The 22,560-nt window shown below is 43.4% G+C and overlaps 1 protein-coding gene across 4 annotated transcripts; it reads left to right on the top strand.

The window, feature by feature from the left end:
* Nucleotides 1-1,410: 1,410 nt before the first annotated feature.
* Nucleotides 1,411-22,416, top strand: WDR86 (WD repeat domain 86). Of its 4 annotated transcripts, none has more exons than XM_057398316.1 (7): nt 1,411-1,453; nt 2,478-2,787; nt 5,527-5,668; nt 7,149-7,578; nt 17,280-17,415; nt 20,726-20,829; nt 22,071-22,416. In XM_057398316.1, the coding sequence occupies exons 2-7, from the start codon at nt 2,625-2,627 to the stop codon at nt 22,287-22,289; spliced, it is 1,194 nt and encodes a 397-aa protein (XP_057254299.1). In that variant the 5' UTR covers nt 1,411-1,453; nt 2,478-2,624; the 3' UTR covers nt 22,290-22,416. The 4 variants fall into 4 exon arrangements, with proteins under 4 accessions (XP_057254299.1, XP_057254296.1, XP_057254298.1 ...); XM_057398313.1 differs by lacking the exon at nt 1,411-1,453 and adding an exon at nt 1,614-1,918; XM_057398315.1 differs by lacking the exon at nt 1,411-1,453 and adding an exon at nt 2,094-2,229.
* Nucleotides 22,417-22,560: the final 144 nt, after the last annotated feature.

The raw sequence follows: 22,560 nt of genomic DNA, 5'->3' as shown, positions 1-22,560 counted from the left end.
AGTTCACATCGTAGCAGCACAGGAAAATAAAAAGGAGCGCTAATCTATCCTACAGTTTCCCAAACAAGGACTCTGGGCAGGGGTTTGTGAGTGGATTTGACAGATGTACGAGCAGATGGTGAGGGACACTCCCTGAGAACAGCCGATTCCCAGGCCTCCATGTCCAAAAAGTATCTTTTCATGGATAATGTGATTTTCAGAGGGAAGAAATCCAGTGCTCATGTCTCACACTTCTCGGTCATTTCTTGGATGCGATGGGGTTGTGTGGAAATGCTTGTCTTCAGAAAAGAGCTGGCTGGTGACAATGTGCCATGGAGCTTGACTGACTGTTACAAAACCCGAATTTGCAGCCCAACAGTTCTGTCTTTCAAATTTCTCCGTAGCTGCATGGCTACAACTGGCAGCCGGATCGGGATCACCTTCTGTTTGCATTGGGTGTGACATACTAGGCCTGTTTCACCTCTGCCAGAATGCACTGTGCAAAATAACATATCCCATGAAGTATCCGTTTAACTCATGCATTTCTGTACAGTCCACACACTGAAATACATCATGTCGGAGCAGGGCTGATGCTTTGTTAAATATCTGTGAGCTCCTGGTGACCCCCTGTACTGAAGATGACAGTGTGAAATGGAGGTAATGGGCTTGTTTTGGGGCTGGTGATTTGACTCAAAACTGCTTTTCTGATTAAATGAGGCGGGAGCTGGGAGAAAGTGGTTTTGTGATTTATCGCACAACTAATGGCATGAGTTTAGCTGCAGCTCCCCGTTTCTTAGCGGGGGGGATCCACATGGGACACTGCTGCTGCCTTGCTGGAGGCTCCCGCTTTTCTCTGCCTGGTGGATATACCCTTTGTATATTAAATTACACCATGATGGGATGCACGGATTGCACAGCTCCCGAGGCAGCAGCTCCACCCTGCCACCCTGCCATGTTGAAGCCCTTGATCTGGCAGTTTGGAGCAGCACATAGCTGAGGTTGATCGGGCGAGGGGCCACATTAACAAGTAACAGCCCCAAAATCTTTCGGTAGGTGCAGAGCGAGAGAGGGGGTTTGGGGCTCCCATGGATGGGGGGCTCCTGAGAGGAAGTTTGATGGGAGTCCACCCAGGGGAGAGAGGGAACAAAGGCGATGGCTTCCGTCAACGCCAGACCCCAGCACAAGCATCTGCGTCCCGGGAGGCACCGGCTTGAAAAGCCGGGGAGGAAACGAGGCTGCCCGCCGAGGAGCCGGTGCCGCCGGGGAGCCCTGAGGCAGCGGGGCCGGTGGGCAGCCTGCGGGGCGAAACGTGCCGCAGGAAGCGGTGCCTCCCCCGAAGAGAAGCCTGGGGACTCCGCTGGGGGTGTGGAAGTGCTGTCGGGTTGTTTCGGTTGCAGTGCGATGGGTCCCCAGCCAGGAGAGACCCTCCCGCCCCTCAGCTCTTCCCCCAGCACCGCCGGGTGACTGAAACGAGGTAAGGGCGGCTTCAGCCCGAGTGAGGCGGGCGGCGGGAGGGGTGGGGGATGCGTCTTTCCCTCAAAAAGGGGGTTGCTGTGGAAGGAAGCCGTCCCGGAGGGGCAGAGCTGCCGGGCACCTCCCCAGAGTACAAGGCGGCGGGGAGCGGTGGCACCGAGGCGGCAGTGCGGGCAGGGGGAGGTCGCCGCCTCCCGCCCCAGTGGAGGGGGCTGCCGCGATTAGAAGGCTCTAACATGGAGGGGGAGCTAATGGAGGGAGGGCCGGCGCTGGGGGTGAGGAACCGCCCCGAGATGGCCTGAGGGGGGCACGGCGGCGGCTGCGGGGCGCCCGCCTCGGCCCGGCGGCGGAGGGGAGTCCTTCCCACCTCCCCGCAGGGCGGAGGAGACAGCAGGGGGAAGATCCCGCGCTCGGCCCGGCGCTGGCTCCGGCCCCCTCGGAGGGAGACGTTCCCCCTCCCGAGAGGGTAAGTGCGGGATCGCTCCGCCAGAGACGAGCCCCGCGCCTCCCCCCGGGGCCCTGAGGAAGTGCCGTAGGGCGGAGATGCGGAGGGGGGGCCCTGCGGGGGGGCTGGCAGCAGCTCGGGGCGGGGAGGACGGGGGGCCTCTGAGGTGATCCCAGGGCGGGGGCAGAACGGGACGGCAGCCCCTTGGAGCGTTGGGGGCCGCCTAGGTCTGGGCTTCCCTCCCTGGGAGGCGTCGCCTCTTCAGCGTGCCCCGAGTTAGCCTTGAACTTGCTGAAGAAGCAGCAGTGCCGGCAGCCTGAGCGCGGCACCAGGTAGCGGTACAGCCGCCGTCCAGGCTGGGTCCTCTCTTAGGGACCGGACGTACCTCGGTGCCCACGGAGAAGACGCACCAGTAAGCTGTGTGGCTGGAGGACCATCTGCCACGGTAGGGCTTCGGTTCCTGCGGAGAAAGAAGCGCTCGGTGGCTTCAGCACACCCTGACTGAGAAAGTGATGCATCCACGGGGGGAGATGAAACGATTTAACGTGCCCTCCTCTTCCTCCTTTGTGTCTCTCTACAGGAGTCTGGACTACCCTGCTGAGTTTTCGGAGTTGATGTAATGGCTGAAGTTGTTCAGTGGGAGACAGCTGGAGGCAGAGCATGGTCTGGCGCTTACGCAGTGCCCATGATCTGACCCACAGCCTCTGCCTTTGCTGGGACCACCAGGATGGGGAACAGTGGCTCAGCCGTGAAGGTCTGCACAGATCACCAAGGAGGCATCAACTGGCTGAGCCTGAGCCCAGACGGCCAGCGCTTGCTCACGGGTAGTGAAGATGGCACTGCGCGGCTCTGGAGCACTGCTGACAGCCAGTGCCATGGCCACTTCCAAGGTACAATAGTTTCTGTTCACCTAGCTTTTGAGTCTGAAGCATGGCACAGGCCACACAGCATGTTCTGGTCTCTTTCAGTCGCTGCAGCCTGCCTGGCAGCCAAAATCATGCTTGTTTTGTTTTGTGGGTTTTTTGAGTATTTGTTACAGTAATGTAAAGCAGAAGCTGTTTCAACCCAAACAGGTTACTAGTGCTACTGAATGCATAGATCCATTTGTCTGAGGGTGGGGAGCATAACAGTTGTTCAACTCATGTCTCTTTCTGGAAGCTGTCTGGTTTACACCCTGATGAAATACTGTTTTTTTTTTGTTATTGTCTCTCTCTCTTTCTTCTGTTATTTCTTTTCCTTTTAATCATGTCATTTTCCAGACAGTCTTTATTTAGACCCTCTTGACCCAGAAGCTAGAAAGAAACTTCACTAAACAGGCTACTTCTTTTTCCCCATATTTGACACACAGAAATGTTAATTGCTGGGTTTTTTTCTTTTAAATTGTTTTTGTATTTTAAGCAACTTCTTATCCTTAGACTGGCATCTCATTTCAAAAGAAAAACTGTAGAAAGTGTCATGCAGGATTCAGATGTGAATTAATGATGTTTGTATTCTCACTCGTTCATGTTTTCTTTTAACACACACACACACACACACACACACACACACACAAACCCTCTTAAATTTGGAATTTCTAATCCTTTTTTTTCTCCAAAGAAGAAATTACATTGCTGTAGTCATTGTTTGTTTACTTTCTTGCTTGTTTTTGACTATGGAGCATTGTCTTTTTTTCTCCACATCCTGCCATGGTTCTGGCTCCTGAAAAACTCACTGCATTTGCTTTAGACTTAGAAATCCCTTTAAACCACTAATTAACTTTTAACTAGAAAGAGAAATACACTGGATAATACTCAGAATATGGCCTATGTACTGCTAATGTTTGGTGTGTAAACTCTAAAGAAGGTTGGCTAGATGATTTTGTTGAATCAGATAATTGTATGTGTTTTATATTTATGCACACGTAGAGCTGTTGTGTAAATGTGTGTTGTACAGGCTATAATTATGGATAAACCTGTATCTGTAACACAGTTTCAAGCTTCTACCACAGCATAACCAGCGGACTTCTGTGGTGGCTGCTTTTGACCAAACCTTGTCTGCCACAGGGGGTTTTGGCATCCTTTGTGTGGCTGAGTATAACTGATGCTTAAAATCTGACTGGCAGACTTTGGTTCAATAACCAAGATGCTTTTTTGATCTTCTCAGAGCAGGATTATTTGATGATGGCAGAACAATCCTTGTGGTTGAAACCTGTCCCATTTAAGCTGCAAGCAAAAAGTTTTCACAAAGTTGTGAGGGTGGGCATAGATTTTCCTATAGCCCTGGTGATCTTTTTAAGCAAACTCACCAGATGACACAAATTAAAGGGAAACAAGATGAACGTTTGTAATGTAGATTCTGGTTTGCTTTTGAACTATAGGAGTTGTAGTAAAATCTACTTTTTTGCAGTCAGTGAAACAAAGTGGTTTACTGGGCAGTCTGCTTTCCCTCCGTTTTTTTTACCATCTCTTTATTCTACAACATGATTCTGGTCTTCCAATGTCTTTTTCTGTCCATCTGTGTCTCTTTAATCACATTTGTCCTTACATTTTTTCTTTTCTCCTCAAAGAATAGTGTTATTTAAATCACAATAGGGCCCACCAGCTTCAACCAAAGTCTGGGTCTCTCTTTTGATAGTTACTTAAGAGGAAACAGTTCTGATCTTGAAAGCTTGTGGTCTAAATAACTAAAACAGAAGATCGCAAGATAATACTATCACAATGATTAGATGGGTTACAACAATTTCACACAGGAGATGGACAAAGCTGGGACTTGAATCCTAAGGTGATTTTTAAGTGCTGTGTATTTAATGATACAGTAGCAAAATTACACACCTTGCTAAACAACAACAAAAGTTTAAGGTTGTAGTATTGATTTTTCTTCGCTCGCATTACTCTGGTTTTCAGCCTGAAGTTTTTAGAGCAGCAGTTGTGTCTATTTTTATTGTAACTATAGAGTCCCAGCGTACTTAATTGTGCTCTTATTCTTTCTTTTTGTGTCATTTCCTTAAAGGTATACTGATAGTTTGAAAATTGTGGGGTTTATTCATGTTATTATTAGTCATGATGGGAAAACCATTGGCTGACTTTACCAGATACTTTTTTTTTTTTTTTGGTTGGTTGTGTTTCATTCTGCTTGGACAATGAAACTAAGCTTGCTGGTAAATATCATGTCTTCGTTTTTTCATGGTTTCATGCTTTAATTTAGGACTGTTTGTGTCCTGACAATCAGTGGGCTGGGTCAAAATGCAGCCTTTTTTTCCCTGACTTCAGGAAAAAGAAGCAAAAGCATTTCTTTCTTAATAAAATAAGCCATTTTAAACTGGTTTTAAATTTCAGTAGTCTGAATTTAATTACACTGATGTTAATTTAGGTCATTATAGTTTTATAATACTGTTCTATCTACCTGATTCGTGGAACTGTACTGTTTTACACCTTAACTTAATCGTTACCTCAGTGAAGCAGAGTTTTCTGCTGTTAGTTAAAAAATATGTTTTGTACAAATCTTTAAATGTGAAGAACATGGTGGTGCCCTTAAAACTAGAGTTTCAGTCTGTTTGCTTGCTGTATTTTTCTTAGTTAAGGTGAAGAGCTTGACAAGTTTGTCCTGCTTACATGCGCTGTGATTGAATTTATTTCCTTTGTTATTCCTAGGACATGAAAGCTACATCACCTTTTGCCACTTAGAAAATGAGGCTGCCTTCACATGTAGTGCAGATCACACCATTCGAAAGTGGGATGTGATGACGGGTCAGTGCCTGGCCATTTACCGAGGACACACATCAATTGTTAACAGGTTGGTTCTGTGAAGTTCTTCGTTGTGTTCCTGTAATCTGTTATCATGTATATTGTCATTTCACTGCAATTCTCCATTGCTACACTAATAAAATGGGTTGTGTAAACCTTTGAGTTCATGCTACACGTGTTCTGTGCTGTAATGATTAGTTTTCCTAGCAACAGTGCTGACACATCCATAGACAGCAGATAGGAGAGAAATGAAAGGCACACAGCAGGGGAATTGAATCTAGGGCTAGGAATGAAATTCCAGAAGAAATTACTCAATTGATAACAGATGCTTCTGATAAATAGATTTAAAAACATCATGTCAAGCCTTTGTGTATCAGTAAGAGGGATAATGTCAGGGCTTTTTCTGGAATTACTATTCCTGTTTGTGAAAATGAAGTTTAATGTTAAACTGATTGTGTGTGACTGATTATCAAGTCAATTTGAAGCGCCTCCTAATAGTTGAACTGGATTTAATTAACGGCAAATAGAGCAGTCAGAGATTGGTTGTTCTTTTCTTTTTTTTCTATATTTCTTTTTTGGTGGGTGGATGGGGTTTTTTGTTCCCTACTAAACTCAAAACACGTATGATGTGTAGCTGGATTCTGTAAATAGTTAGGAAGGCTGGCTCTGTATTTTGGCACTGGGCTGATTTTTTTGCTTAAAACAGCAAATGGAAATATGTTCCCTATTCATATGACTTTTGAAAGTCAGTTTGAAAGTTTTCAGAGGGCCAAACTCAGCTGACGCAGATGACAGATTGTGATGTTCACCATCTCTGGTTTGGGAATATGAACTGTAGAGATTTTTCTGTTGCACGTTCATGGAGGCTCAGGAAGTTGAATCCTTGAGCTGTAATCTGATTTGCTCTTCAGTTATGCAACAAGTGAAGTACTCTTGCTCTTTTTTGAGATCCTGGACTAAGTGAAATTAGGTGTACATGTTTTTTTCTTGCGCCCTCTCTGATGATGGAAAGGTGATTTTCTTTGCACACTGTCAGTTACAGGTCAGGTTCCTGCAATGTATTTTTTCTTTTTTAATTCCAAGGTATTTTCGTAGGCTTTTATAAATAATTGTTTGTAAATACTAATATCTAATTATCAAGAATGAGTTTAAAAACAACCAAACAGAAAACCCCCAAAACAACAAGCTCTTAGCTAGTGTATGTAACTTATGAAAAGTACATAATGGTCTTGCTGGACAAGATTTTGGAAAAAACAAAGCTACAGTGCTGCATCAATGTACCTGAACACCTGAATAAGGGGTCTTAATTTTAAAACTAGGAACAGGGAAGTTTCTACTTTTCTACGGTTTTCTACAACAAAAAAGTTGATAAATAGTGTGTATTAAACAGTGATACTGAATTGGGATTACCTATGTTGTGTTCATGCTACTGTTTCTAACTTTAGGATGCTTGGGATTGAAATTGTGTCAAAAAATTGTCATGTAAAAAGAATTATATGTTCATACATGCAAAATTTGTTTTTTTGCAGGATCCTGGTTGCCAAAGACTATCTCTTTAGTGGCTCCTATGACAGGACAGCGCGCTGCTGGAGTGTGGACAAGGAGAAACAAATCCAGGAATTCCGGGGCCATCGGAACTGTGTCCTGACTCTAGCTCACTATTCCTCCAGGGATGTTCTTGAAGAAGAGGAGGAAGAAGAGGAGGAGGAGAAAGTAAGCAGAGACCTCCTCGTGACAGGTAGCACAGACTGCACTGTTAAGGTCTGGTGGGTGTCCAGCGGGCGCTGTTACCAGACTCTGCTGGGACACACTGGGGCTGTCTTATGCCTTATACTTGACGCACCAAACAGGGAGCTGTTTTCTGGCAGCACGGATTATACCATTCGAACGTGGAATATTGTCACTGGTGAGCAGTTGAAAGTCTTCAAAGAGCATCAAGGATCAGTAATTTGCCTAGAGGTAAGAACAGAGTCTTCAAGAGCTATTTGAAGGGAGAGGAGGGTATCCATATTCTAACTCATGTGGATCTTAGTTGTTTTTTCATTCATAAAACAGCTCTTCCGAGGCAGGTTATAAATGGTAAGCTTAAACATTCATGTAATAACAAAATACTAGTGTTCTGTGGTCTTAAGACAAATCCTGTTTTAACACTTTCTGATGTCCTCTTGACTTCTAATGGCTGTCTTGGTCTCACTTGTAGCTCAGTATCTGTTTAAACTTCCTAGGTCTTGAAACTCATGAGTCAGTTTGCTGGGAGGACTGTTCATCTGAGTAGGATTTTGTACACAGGATCACCAGACTTTGAAGAAGAATAACCTGAGCAAGTAAACAAACACAGGGTTGGGTAACTTAAAGAGGGGAGAGGGAAAAAATTCTGAGTAAATAAGGTAATTTAAAAAAAAAGGGCAAAACCAAACCAAAGCCCAACCCAGAATTGTGGGTGAAAGATAACAGGCAAGCATAAAGCTGAAAGAAATCCTGCTTTAAAAAACACAGACATAATTTAAGGAAAGGAAGAAAGAGGTGGCTAAGGAAAGAAAACAGGCAAGGAAAATGGAAAAGAGAAGTAGAGCATGGGGAAGATAAATCAGGAAATGATGGAGGAGAGAGGGGAAAAAATTTAATGTGACCTGAAAAACTATACTCTGTTTTTCTGTTTGCAGTATTTTACTGGTGAATGCTGCCAGATTTGTCAATGTTGCAGAGGAGAGGAGGAGGTTAGGTAGATGAAAGAAAAGGAGAACAATCACACAAGCACTTGTCCTGTACACTCTATTACCCACCAGAAAAAGCTAATAGTAGATTTGAAGAAGGTGTATGATGGTCTATAACTTAGTTTCAGTTCTGCAAACCTTAAATATTTGTAAATATATGTGTCTGTCTGAAGTTAATGCCAATAGTTTTTCTCCCTACTCTCCTTGTCTGTGTTTGTTGACCCTAATTGCTTTTCCTTTAAGGAGGTTACAGTGTGTGTTTTTAATAGTCTTTTAATAAATGTTGCCTTTGTTTCTAAAGAAGGTAAAGACACAGCTGACACTAACAGTCTAAAAATCTGATAGTGCTGAAGGAATTCTATTTTCCTTTGGTTTTGGAAAGAGGAAAAAAAGCCACACACAATCATGTTGCCCTGCAGTAATGTTTGTCTTGCTTGGGTAAATTCTCAGTGTTAAAGCTTGTTTTTATGATATTGTGGTAATGTATTTTGAGGATGCTCAAGTAAATCAAATCTGTTGCTGTTCTTAGTTTCACGCTATGTTTTGTTGTTTAATTGTAACCCTTCTCCAAGGCACAGATTGGCAACAAAAGAGCTTGTTTTAATTTAATTGGGTTCTTGCTAAAATTGTTACACAAAACTGGCTTGACCCCCTCTCAGAAGCCTGGGAAATTCAATTACACTCTTTGAATGCTCAAGAATGAGCAATGCTTCTCTGCTTGTGAGCACAGTGTTAAACAATGGATTTAAACAAGCAGAACTTCTTGTAGGGGATAGGAAAAGCAAAAGCAATACGTGTATTTGGAAAACCTGAAGAATTCAAAGTACACAGGACTACTGCTGCCAAGGCTGTGTTGGCAACAGTCCTGGACAGATCTTCTAGCTGTGAGTAACTGGTAGCCCCTCACTTCTCTCAACGCCAGTTGATGTTTGAGGCTAGAAGAGTCCAGCTGAGGTACATACTGCCCCCACAGAGAGCATTTGGTTTCTAGTCCTCTAAAACTTACCCCAGCTTAAGCAGTCACTCTACTGCTGTTGAATAGCTTCAGGCTGTCGATCCTTCCTAATTCCTCCCTTTTCCTTACCGGGTTCAACACTAGTCCTTCTGTTCCACTTGGCTGCCTCTCAGCACAGCCCACGTGGTATTTTCATTCTCTTAGAAAGGGGGCAATCACCAGAATCCATACAAAGATGTTGGAACAGAAGGGAAACTTCCTGAATAGAGGTGTTTGGGTTGTTTTATTTTTGTTTTCTTCTCAAAAAGCTCTTGAAGCCTTTTTTTCTTTTTTTTTTTTTTTTTTTTTTTTTTGCCTAGGGCTTCATAGAGACAGTGTTTCAATCTGTGATAGTGAGTTGGGATAGTAGTTTTCAAACTGGGGGTCAGGAAGGACTTGGAGGTAGTTGTGAGTGCTCACCATAGCTAGCAGACATTTTTAATTATTGACAGTAGTTCATTTTCTTCAGGGCAGAAGTGAGCTGCTAATTACACCAGATTTTCACTCCCTTGTCCTGGAAGAGCTGAGTTGGTTCCAGCAATTAAAGGTAGTTACCTGTTCTCTGGGTGGTATAATGCTTTTGTGGAGTGAATAAAGGGAAAAAATAAAGACTTATTTTCATTTTCTGTATTCAAATAAAGATCCCTGAGGGAGGGTGACCTTTCCAGAAGTTTGAGAAATGCTCAGTGTGATCTCTCACCCTGGACACAAATCGGGAAAAATTTTGATATTGAGACCATATTTTTCCTAACTTTAAAAAGCACTGTTACTAACAGGAATGCCCCAGGGATGTTCTGAACTGCTGCAAATTAGGTCTGGACTGTTCTAGTTGTCTCCCATTACTTTCCAGTAAATACCAATAGTGTCGCTGTAGCGGTGAATAGAAATTCCTGGAGCATCTTGAAGCAGTGTTTCATGTTTTCCACCTTGCTTCCTGCAGTGCTGGTGTGTGAAAAGCAGAGGGGTGATGCCACAGGGGTGTCTGGATTTTGAACATTTCTCATGTGCCCTAAGATCCTTTAGGTGGTATTGCCAGCTAGCGTAAATTAAGAGGAGCCTGAAAGCAACTCTTTATCTAGCATGGCAGAACAGAAAGCATTGGTGAGTTTTCAGCTTTCCCTTTTCCCGTCCGTGGTGGTCCTGCATGATGGAGGAAAGAGGGTGAGCTGTTCTAATACTCTCCAGGGCTTGTCCTGCTGTCCTGGGTCAAGTCTGTAGAGGTGATTTACCAGCTGCATGTGGTCTGCTGTCAAAGTAGCTTCTGCTTCAGGTACCAGCTTATTCTAATGCCATTCTTGTCTTCCTTCCACTACCTAAATTAGACTGTCAAAGATTTTGCCAGGAGACTTTCTATCTGCAGTGGGAATCGTGTGTGTGCTAGTTGGTTAGGTAGCCTTGATTCCTTTACTGTCATTGTCAGGCAAGGTAACTAGCAGTGGAGCAGCCAGAACTCATCTCCTGCAGTGCATTGATAGCTTGGCAGGCAAGGGACAGCAGCTGTTTTGAGCGCTCCCTCTTCACGTAAGAGCCAATAATGAGATTTTAGAAGAAATGATGGGAAAAAGTAAGGGTGGGCTGAGTATAATTACATAGCTCATGCTAATTCTTCCACTTAAAAATTTCAGGCCTGGCCAAAGACCAATATTTGCAATTAATATCAAACATGCATTTCCATTAATGTGACTGCCTGCAATAGGCTGAATAACCCTGACTTAAATATTTACTTGTGTATGTTTTTCTAAATGTCTCCAAAGTAGCTTTGCAAACCATTCACAAGTATTGTTCTGCCTCTTGAGTATTCATCAAAATTATGCTGCCAAAAGCTGGCAGAGAGAAATGATCCAGCTTGGAATTTAGCTTGGATCCTATAGCAAAAATTCATGCAAGAAAAAAACCTTTCTTGCAAAAGGAGTCTTAAATGAGCATGAGTGGGCAAAGGACTTGCATCTGGTTTTCCTGCTAAAGATCCTTTGTTTGGACCATTCCCTGTAGCTGCCTTTTAAAGCTGACTTGAAGAAAAGAATGTGTTGAACAAAGCCATTGCCTGAACTCCATTTTTATGTTTAACTGTTATGATCACAGGGACAGAATTTTTTTCACACCAATTAAATTAAGTGCATTAAAATAATTTTTTTTTTTTTTTTGTAATTTGTGCCTGTATTTACTGCATAATTCACCAGAGGATGAAACTGAACTAGAGGAATACGAATGCGTACAACACCTGTAGAAAAGAAACATGTTGCTAGGACCATTACTTTGCACTGCAGTAAAAAAAACTGAGAAATGTTCTCTTAACAGCCAGGCCAGAGAGCTCATTCTAGATGGAATCTCAGGAAAATAACCAATTTTTTTTCCCACAGGGAGTTTGTTAGCTCGTTAAAATGAATGTGGTTTGAATGTGATCCTGAAAGTCTAACTCAGCTGAAGGCTTACATATTTGTAACTTGAGTTTGGTCCAAGCTGGTGATTTTTAACTTAGAAGTGGTTGTAAACAGAAGACCCAGCTGGCAGGCTGTGGGAATACTGACCCCCATGCGAAGAATACACTGGTAATGGGACATGTGGTGGCTGATGTGAACACATCATGAAGTTCCCAGGAGCTGCTCTGAGTGCAGTGACCTTCAGAAAGAGAATGTGTCCAAATCTAGAGAGCCAATTGCCTCTCCTTGGATGAGGGTTAAATTGTTTCTTATAGCAAAGGTTAATTGGGAAAGAAAAGCCTATTCCTATAAGGCTGAAATACCCACTAAACAGCTCTTTTGCAGATATATTTGGCACTGACACAGGTAGAAATTGTCTTAGGCTGCTGCATATGATGAGTTCAGCCAAGCTTGTGGAGCAATAGGGTTGTGATTGTCTTGACAGACCAACCCTGGATGTGATCGTTTATTTTGTTCAAACTGTGGTGTGTCTGTCTGCTACAACCGAGGTTGGTGTGCATAAACCTAGCAATTTTTAATAGTGAAACCTGTAACTACTTTGGTATTTACAACCTGTATTTTGCTCCTGCTGTTGCTTTGCAGTCTGACTGAACTTCATGGAATAGAGCATCTCTGGTACTTTGGCCTGAGGATTAAGACAAATTTGCTCCATTCATGTGTCTCAGTGTTTCATCTGGTTCAAAGCAAAGTCCCTCAGAGTAACGAGAAAAATTAACAGTCCAGGATTCCAGATATCAATGCAGTGGTTTTTTGCTGTCTGGCTGAGGCTTTAGAACTGAACATCTGACTGCCATCATCAGTGTTTTAGTTCTTTTGAAGCTACTTGGGTTTGAAATGTCCACTCAGCTCGTTAGTATTTGAGCTGCAAATCTGTTCTGTGTTGTCTGCTCTGGTACAGGTGTCCTTGACTTGCCATGCTTTTCCTTGTTGGGAGCTTTGTTGGGCAGTCAGCCAAAGTGAACAAAATGCCTAAGAGCCAGCCAAGGAAAATACAGCTTTGAAAATATCACCACTTCTCCAGGCAGTTGCAGATTGGAATATGTAGTTGCTTGTTCTGGTCATTTTTAAACCAAGACTTGACAGACTTGTGTATGTATATAAATATATATATATGGGAAAAGCTATTGAGAGACATTTTATATTTATCCTTCTAAATTATAATGAAATTATTTAATAAAAATAGGACTGAAACCTAGGGAATTAGGTAAAAGTAGGGGGACTTTGGGCTAGTAAAGCCCAGTAGTTATGGACCTGAGGATCTAGTCTGCAAGCATTTGCTGAAAATGGATGTGTCTGGATGTCCATAGACAAAATGGGTGCCAGTCGTGGCAGTGGGGAGGCTTGGCTCCCACCGAAGCTGCAGCATAATACTGCATTTTGGTGAAGAAGTCAGTATACTTTGTCCACCTCCCTAGAAGGTACAGATCTGCTGAGCCTAACGTGTCAGTGGGGATGTTAACCCAAGTAACAGCAATGCATCATTTTACTCAGTAGTCTAACAGGCCTAGCAGATCTGGATTAAATGTCCTCTTCAGGCTGAGGAAAACTTGAACCCATCTGGAGAGTCCTATAACTGCTGGACAGGAGAAGCCAAACTGGTATATGGAAGTTAGCAAGAGTCCTAGTGGGAGAGCCAGCAGGAGATGACCTAACTAGAAATCAGTGTTTTGGGGACCTGAAAGTGGGCAGGGCAACTGTGTTACAGTCCCTCTTTTGTGGGCTTTTTAGATAGTTTTCAATACAGCCATGACTTAAAAATGATTACACAAGTCAAGGACCTTGCTGTTGGCTGCCCCTAGGACCTCCACTGCTTCCACAGCAAAGGTGGCTTGTGCCCAGCCAGTGCATGGGCATATGCACTGTGTCCAGCCATGGTGAATTAGAGTCAAGGCTGCCATGTCTGTGTTGTTGGGGCATAGCAACATCCTTTGGCAAACTTGGAACAAAGGCTCCTGAGTAGAAGTACTGATTTGACATGGGTGAGATTGGATTGGGGCCTCAGTCTTGCTCATCTCAGACAGAATCCTATCTGGTTTTCATATGCTCTCTTGACCAGTTCCAGGGATACTAGCTGTAGCCATCCAGGGATGCACTGTTGTTTGTCACAACTGCCCTGAAGCACATAACGTTGTTGAAAAGGACAGTTGTTGTTGAAAGGGATGGTTGCAGCCTGGATCAGCCTCTCAAATCAGGGCTGCACTCTGGGATTTGGGCAGTCAAAAGTTTAGGATGCTGGAAATTTCAAGTCCTTTTTTGGGTGGACTTCAGTTGTGTTATATGATGGTTCCCCATCTATAAAGTAGGGAAGGTATTTACTTTAAATTACACAGAGGGTGAGGCTTGCTTGTAAGGTGCTTTGGCTAGAGGAACAGTATATGATGATTGTTAGTATTTTGATTAAAGATAGATAACTGAAGTGTTGTAGTTTAGGCTGGAGTTGTAAACTAGACCTGTCTTTAGTCAAGTGAGGGAGGAGTCATCTCACCTAAATTGATATAGATGGCTGCAGCTGAGAAGGTTGTCCTTGTCAGGCTGAAACAGCAAGTTTTAAGGCATGATCTGTTTGAGATATCTCTGTCAGGATGAGATTAGTTGTACCCTAGACTGCAGTGACCTTAAGGGGACTATCTTGCCTCTCAGTATCAGCATCGATTTAGGTGAGATGATGTCTGCATCATATTAAAGGCACACCTGATTTGTAACTTCAACCTGAGCTGATAGCTCTTGATGGCTTTCTTCGCTAATAGCTTTTTCATGCTCTGCATTTTAAAAATACCATGGAGATGAGAGGCTGTGTGGCAGTCAGAGCTTGTACTGGGTTTTGCTGTTGGCTGTGCTGCAGGCTTAGTTTGTGGTATCCAGTAGATTGTTTAACCTGTTAGTAATTCTGTTTCCATGCAAACCTGAGAATCCTTTGCCTGCTTAAACTGGTGAGGGGGAGGAAGGTGCATAAAAGCATATAATGGAGTAACCTGGGTAGCACAGATCCTTTGAATTTAAGATATTTGCTGTGCCAGTCATCTTGCCATATCTCTGACTGGGCATCGGAAAGCCAACCATACCCTGAGCCCCATCAAAAGGAGTGTGACCAGCAGGTCGAGGGAGGGGATTCTTCTCCTCTACTCTACTGTGATGAGACCTCCAGTACTGTGTCCCAACAGAAGAAGGACGTGGACCTGTTGGAGCAAGTCCAGAGGAGGCCATGAAGATGCTGGAGCACCTTTCTTATGACAGGCTGAAAGAGCTGGGCTTGTTCAGCCTGGGGAAGAGGAGGCTCCGGGGAGACCTTAGAGCAGCTTCCAGTGCCTAAAGGGGCAACAGAAAATCTGGAGAGGGAATTTTTACAAGAGTATGTAGGGACACCTTCTTTAAACTGAAGAAGGTAGATTTAGATTATATATTAAGAAGTTGCTCTTTACTAAGAGGGTGCAGAGGCACTGGAACAGGTTGCCCCAAGAAGCTGTGGCTGTCCCATCCTGGAAGCATCAAGACGAGTTTGGATGGGGCTTTGAGCAACCTGATCTAGTGGAAGGTGTCCCTGTCTGTGGCAGGGGGTTCTAACTGTATGATCTTGAAGGTCCCTTCCAAGCCAAACCATTTGGTGATTCTATGTCTCTTTAGATCCTGGTGCTGTAAATTACCTGAGTCATTTAACACATACAAACTACCGTGTCACTTAACACACTTTTATATCTAGCAAATTGGTAAATCTAGGCAAGTTTCAGTTTTTCTGTTTCACTTCAGCACTGATACAGCCACTCACATGCAGAAGCGAAGCAGCATAACCTGATGTACCATCAATGTAGAGTGGCATCTACCTGCAGGAGGTTGTAACTTAGTGTTTTCCCTTGTTCAGTGAGTGGGTTGATGGTGCTAATAAGATGTCTGAAAAAGAAATGCAATTACTTGGCCGAGAAAAACAGCAGGATCCCAGCTCAAAGCATCCTCTTCCATGTAGCATGTGCAGTGTGACAGTGCTCTTAATACCATTCAGGTTGAGCCTAGGAATTAGAAGTCACATTAACTTCCTCAGGCTAACTGTCTGCTGGTCATTTCTGCTCTGTCCTCATTGAGATGTAGTATTAATGCCATTGCTAAAATAGCTTACAAGTAATCTCAAAGTATTGCTGGCTTTATCAGTGGCATGATCCATGTCAAGTTGATTTGTCATTTGTTCCGCAGTTGTTATCTTGGAGATACCTGAGAAACATCAGGGGTTAGCGCTCTGCTGGTCCTTTGAACCTTCTGATCTCAGTGCTTAGAGGGCATACAGGTATCAATACTCTTGCAAATTCTCTGGGCAGGTCTGGCTTCTCCCTCCTGCTTCTCCATCCTTTTGCTACGGAGATTGCTGCAGCTCAACGAAATGCAGCTCTAACGACAGCCTGTGGATTGCTGTGAGCACATGCGATGGCTGGCTGCCCTTATAGCACTGCCTTTGGAGGACAGGTGTTGGGCCAGTCCTCTGCTTGGAGGAGTGTGCAGTCAGAGCTGTATGTGATAATGGCTAGTAAAACCTTTAGTTTGTTTTCATCAGATGGACATAGAATCCAAGATTTTTGCCTGCACTGTGGAGAGTTTCCCTTCTGAGCTGCCAGGCTTTGGGTAGTTTGTTACTGTGTACTGGTTAGTTTTATAGTCTTTCACAGGTTGGTTATTTTTCTCTGTCTTGGCTTCTCAACTGCAGTCCTCTCTTTTGTCATTCTTTGTCATGTCTGTGTGGAATAAAAGCCAGCCTCTGCTTCACCGCATGTCTGTGTGGAATAAAAGCCAACCACTGCGTCCACACAGTGTGTGGGATGACTTAGTGTGATGAGGCACTGTTCTTTCTTGGGATTTATAGGCAGAGTTGTTCTAAACAAACAGCAGAAGGCAACCTGGTTAAAGGTGTTTAAAAACTCTGTAAGGATGGTTAATTATTTAATAGTTCAATAACACAGTCTGAAAAGACTTGTGGAAATGCAGATACTAAACAGTTCAGGGAAGAGATAGTGTTCCCAAGTACTGACCTTGTGCAGAGGAATAATGTTAAACCCTGGTTTATGTTGCGTAGGGTTTCATTTTTAATTTATTTTTTTATTGCTATTCAGAACTGCTCTGAAATTTTGGTTGTAATTAAAGATCATAAACTGATAAGAGTTCTTATCGCAAATGCGTTGCAGAAACTACACTGCTGGGTTTTTCTGAGGCTATATTAATGTAACTATTCATGGAAGTAGGGTTAGGAATGTTAAGCTCACTGAAATCATGCCTGCTTACACCATCAGATGGGCTAGATTTTTATCTTCTGAAACATGGGAGATGTTTGCAAGGCCCAAAAGTCACTGGGAGATGCGATTGCGAAGAACGCAAGGTTGGTTTTGCACATCATCCCTCTGCTTCAGGGTGTAGTTGTTGCTCTTTGTGACAGGCTGTTGGGTTGGAAACCATGATTTCAGATGAGTCACTTCAGTGCCATTCTCTCATGAACATGCCTGAAAGACTATTGCTGTTTTTTTCTCTTCCTTTCAGCTAGTGAATCGGCACTTGTATTCAGGAAGCGCGGACAGGACAGTGAAGTGCTGGTTAGTAGACACTGGGGAGCGAATCCAAACATACAAGGCTCACAAACACAGCGTTAGCACTTTGAAATACCACGCTGGGATCTGTAAGTTGCCTTTCCTATGTTCAGCAGTCCCATTCTCATTACTTGTCTGTGATCAAAGGTTGTTAATAGAGGATACTGTGACATTCTCGCTTTTTACAGCAGGTTTATGTTCAGTATCAACTGTATCAGCACTGGGTCCTTCACTAATGAGCCTTCTGGAGCTACATTTTCTCAGTGTTGATCCTGCTTCTTATCCAACCAGTATAGACTTGACCAGACTCTCTAAAACCATCAAAAACAAAGTTTAGGCTCAAACAAAAGTTCTATTATCTGATGCCACCCTACCAGCTCTGCAGCTTCTCTCTCTTCCCCCTCATCCTACAACCCTGTCCCTGCCATACACTTACATTATTTTCCATAACACTCCCTTTTTTGGTTGTTTTTTTTTTCTCAAAATGCAGGCAATATTGCTACATTTAGTCTCAGACGTGTGAAGGACATCCTGATAGTGCAGTACAAGTGTTCACAGGGCTATTTAAGAGCTCATTTAAAGTTAAATGCAAAAATGCAAAAAGGGAGAATTTAATTGTTCCACTTGAAGGGTAGACAAAAATGTCTAAGTAGAATTTAGATGCATTTTAATTCTCAAAAGAGGAAATTTCCACTTAAAAATGAATTTACATACTGTGATTGTATTATTATGATACATTGGTCCCTTATTTACACAGTATCTAATAGCTTTGTTTCAATGAGAATACATGTTCACTGGATACCAAATTTTGGAGCTAGTGTAGCTTAAACTTCTAGCTGTTCACCTGGAACAGACAGATCAGCACTGTGTGTCCATTCTTTCTCTTAAAAATGCTTCAGTCTAAATGGTGTTTGTTAGGGTTTATCTTGCACTTGCGCCAGCACAAGAGCATGCAAAGAATCTCAGCTGAGAAGTGATGACTTTCTGTTAGAAGATCTTAAATCTGTTGCTTGCTATCTGATCAAGACCCAAAGGCTCGTTGCCCCAAAGAATTTAAAGTCTAAATAAGAAAATGTAGTAGAAGAATGAGAGGAAAAAACAAATGTGTGCTTCCAAAATGGATTTATAGTGTACAGGGAGTCCAGACAAATCTGAGAACTAATCTTTAAATCATCAGAATGTGTTTCTAGTGGCTCTCCTCAGTCTGCTTGTGTAATTAATAGCATGGGGAATATTAAAGCTGATTCTCAATCTAATTTACTTAATGATATTATGTTGATACTCTCCTACAGTATGTGCACAGGCATTTAAAATTTAATGCAGTTTATATATTTTTGTTGCAAAACCTCCAAGGGAACATTTAAACCTTTTCTCCCTCCCAGGGGTACATGAAATTTAAGTAAAAATAAGTTGTTGATTTTACTTTTTGGTTATTTGTTTCACAGGTGGTGTATATATAAGCATATGTTTAAATGCTAAACCTAGGTTAGATCAACAGCTCTCCTTTGAAACTCAGAGGTGCAAAGAGGCTTCCCAAATATAGAGTAACAATTCAAAAGACATAAAGGATGTCTGTCAAAAGCAAAATCCTGGTAGCAACAGCTCAAGTAAACTGACAGCTGCATGGTAGAAACATCCCTTAATTGGCTCCCACTCTCTGCATGTGTGTAAGAGTATTAAGTGATTCCCGTTCACTGGAAAGAAAAAATACCTGTACCTTGTTCCCTGCTTTAGGTGGTTGTTACTCATTTGCAGAATGAGACACAATGCTTTTTCAGAGTTGTGTGGGCAATTGAATTTATAGTGGCCCATATAAAATGACATTGATCTTCCACATCCGGATGCTTCTTGAAGGTGTATGCAGGAAGTACCCAGCCTCCTGCTGTTTAATTTGAAGTTGGAAAGCTGATGGCAGTAGGTGGCCTGTTCTCTTGTTGTAGTCCTGAATTTACTGATGTGGTGATTTCTTCACCTCTCTTTAGGAATCCGGTGCCTGACTTCCTCCAAAGGACAAGGAAACTGTTGTCTTCAGGCACTTCAGTTTTGTTAAAAACATTCTATGCTAGTGGCTTTTGCAAAGGCATGAAATGCAGGGAGCAGTGAATATATTGCTTGTTGCAGTTCTAAAATATTTATCTGTAGATAAACTTGAGTTTGGGTTAAGTGAAGGAAAGTGACTGTTTATGAAGACAGTTTGTAACTCTTAAACACAAATATGCTCCTTTTTGGACATCTTGCTAAGTATAAAATCTAAATATTTAACCCTGCCTTACAGTTTCTGGATGCGGAGATTCTGGGGATCTGATGTGAAGATCCTGCAGTGTTGACAAATTGTTCTTCGAACATGTTAAGACACTGTATGGAAACCTGATGAACAGCCCAAATCCCTGGTCATGCTTAATCTACTTAACCCTCACCCCCTTGCAGCACATGCATAATGTAGCACGCAGAGTTATAGCCAAAACCTGTAAATAATTCGGTGCCATACAGAAATGGAGATTAGAGCCTGGGCCTTGAATCACTTAAAGGCTCTACTGCTTGCAGAGATCCTAAGCTGCAGAAGTTAGTGAAAGAAATCTACCACGCTCAAAGAATTTATGAAGCTTCTTTGAAAAGCTGCCTACACATGCCACTCACCTCTGAGGACAGATTTAACTGTGGTGTTTCAACAGAGACGGCCCTACCTACTAGTAGTGAGCTTTTGTTTGAAATGGGGAAGAAATGTTTTTGTAGGTTTGTTTTAATGAAGCTTAAGCCAAATTTGTATCGTTAGTGTGAGAGGGGGAAAGGCTGTTCCTGTGGTTTGCAGCATTGCTGTACAGATGCTTCTGCTACAGCAGAAGTGATGAACGTACTGTAGTACTGAATAGAAACCTGGAAATAACTACGGTAAAACAAATGGAAGGCTTTAGTAGAAATCCTTAAAACTAGACTGGAGAGAAATTGTCTGCTTTGAATTATTGAAGCATGTTTAGGAAGGGAAATGTAGGTGGAAGAGAAAAGCAGAAACAGAAATGTGTAGGAACTTCAGGCGTAAGGCAGTTTGACCGTTTTGAAAAACGCAATGAAAATCATAGAATAGTTAGGGTTGGAAAGGACCTTAAGATCATCTAGTTCCAAGCCCCCCGCCACAGGCGGGACACCTCACACTAAATCATGTCACCCAAGGCTCTGTCCAACCTGGTCTTGAACACTGCCAGGGATGGAGCATTTACAGCTTCCTTGGGCAACCCATTCCAGTAAAATGATCTGAACTTGCTGTAATGAGAATTAAGCCTAAGAATGCTATGTTGGCCTCCTTTGTGAAGTAGTTTTAGGTATGTTGTTGAACTTGCATGAACTGACCATACGTGGCTGCTCACATCTGGCCCTGTGCTGTGTTGTGTGGTTGCACTGCAGTGTTCACAGGAAGTGGTGATGCCTGTGCAAGAGCTTTCAATTCCAAGACTGGTGTCCTGCAGAAGATCTTTCGAGGACACAAGTTCATCATCAACTGCATCCAGGTCAGGAAGGGGTTTCTTTGCTGGGATTTTGCATTTCCGATTGCTCCCTTGTTGTTTTGTGGGAACTGGTGTGGCTGGCTGTTCTGTGTATCATGGATTGGATGTTGTTCTAGGATAAGATGAAATGTAGCAGACTTGAATATTCCTCATGCAATTTTAGGTAAACTTGTTACTAGTAAGGATAAGCGAAACCACACACTGAGCCACCAGAGACAGCCCTATGTCTGTGATTGAGGTTTTTCAGGTCAGGTTAGACAAGCAAATGTAAGAAATGAGACAGACATAACTGATCCTGTGTAGGGCAGGGAATGGACTCTGGCCTTACAAGACCCCTCCTGTTAAAGATGCTGATGTTTGCAGTGCTTTAGGGGGAAAAGAAGGTTTCTGCCTTCTCCAAGCAGAATAATAAATAGCATTAGCCTTCTAACACCCTGGGCACGGTATCTGTCAGCCACTGAGAAGTGGCGATGTGAATGTGATCTTTAGTACATTAGTGAGGGGAGGCTGGGGCTGTGTGGCGCTTCCTGCTGCTGGAAGCCAGCCGGCTGGCGGGATACTGGCTCTTGCTGCCCACTGCTGGAAACTGCAGGCACCCACAGTGGACAGGCGAGCACAGGAAGGGGAAGATGATGGAGACCAACACTGCTTTTGGGGCACAGTGAGGACAATTGGAAACGTTACCAACAGCATCAAGTATTTCATTGAGGAAATTAAACTACAGGAGGGAATCAAGTCAAATTACTGCAGGTTTGGAAGAAAGAACAACAAATGCTGAAGGAGGAATTTTGCCTATGGTTTACTGCAAAGGAAGAAGGGAAGGGGGAAGAAAAGCTTTCCTGACCCTCCCCCCCCCCCCCCCCCACTGCTCACTGCTGCCGATTTTAGTGCCTCCTTAAGCTTTGTTTTCAAAATCAGCAGTCTGAAACCAGCACAGAAATTCCCCGCTACAGCCTACTCTGACACTGAGTTGAGTTCCTCATTGCTTTTCTAGTGGGTTTAGGTTATAAATAACTCTTGCTGTTTATATTTTATGGCTCTGTGAAGTGGCTGAGAAATGAGTCCTGGCTTGGTAATGGCTCATCCCACTTCAGCAGCTTTCGTGATAATTTATACCGGCTCTTGCAATGAGCCATCAGGCCGCAAGTGTTGGGATCAAGCTGTGTTTGCTCTGAGTCTGGCAGTTTGATTGTGCTGATTCCGAGCCGTACGGTTTGGTATTAAGTGTGACCCTGTTGTTCCAGATCCACGATGAGTTGCTCTACACAGCTTCCCATGATGGCACGCTAAGGATCTGGGACATCCGGGGAATATGCAAGAGAAACAAGAGGCGGTTGAAGAAGGAGAGGTCTGCCCAGGGCCGGGGCTCTCAGAAGGGAAGTCTGTCTCGCCTCTTCAATAACAAAGTCGGCTGCATGGTACAGCAAGAAAATGGGGAACATGAGGCTGTTGAACTGATGTGACCCCACAGCACACTTCCCAGCAGTGACCAAAGCTGAACCTTTTATGCACCACTGTGTCCATGTAAACCAGAACTTGGAAAGAGATGGGAAAGCGCTTTTGTGAAACCTCTTTTCCAGGAGCCAAGATTCTCTGTCAGATGGGCTCAAGTCTGATCCTGTTGCTGCTGACTGACTGGGGGCAGGAGGGACTGCAGTGTGGTTCAGGTTAGGTACCTTGTGTCTGTTTCTGTGTAATTAAGAACTGTACTCACAACTGCTTTTCAGTTCCTGC

The sequence above is a fragment of the Pezoporus wallicus genome, unplaced genomic scaffold, assembly GCF_028554395.1.
Source record: "Pezoporus wallicus isolate ANWC-B61680 ecotype Strahan unplaced genomic scaffold, APGP_CSIRO_Pwel_v1 contig_7237, whole genome shotgun sequence".
NCBI lineage: Eukaryota > Metazoa > Chordata > Aves > Psittaciformes > Psittacidae > Pezoporus > Pezoporus wallicus.
The sequence above is the reverse complement of the archived record's forward strand: the minus strand, read 5'-3'. Positions and strand labels throughout refer to the sequence as shown.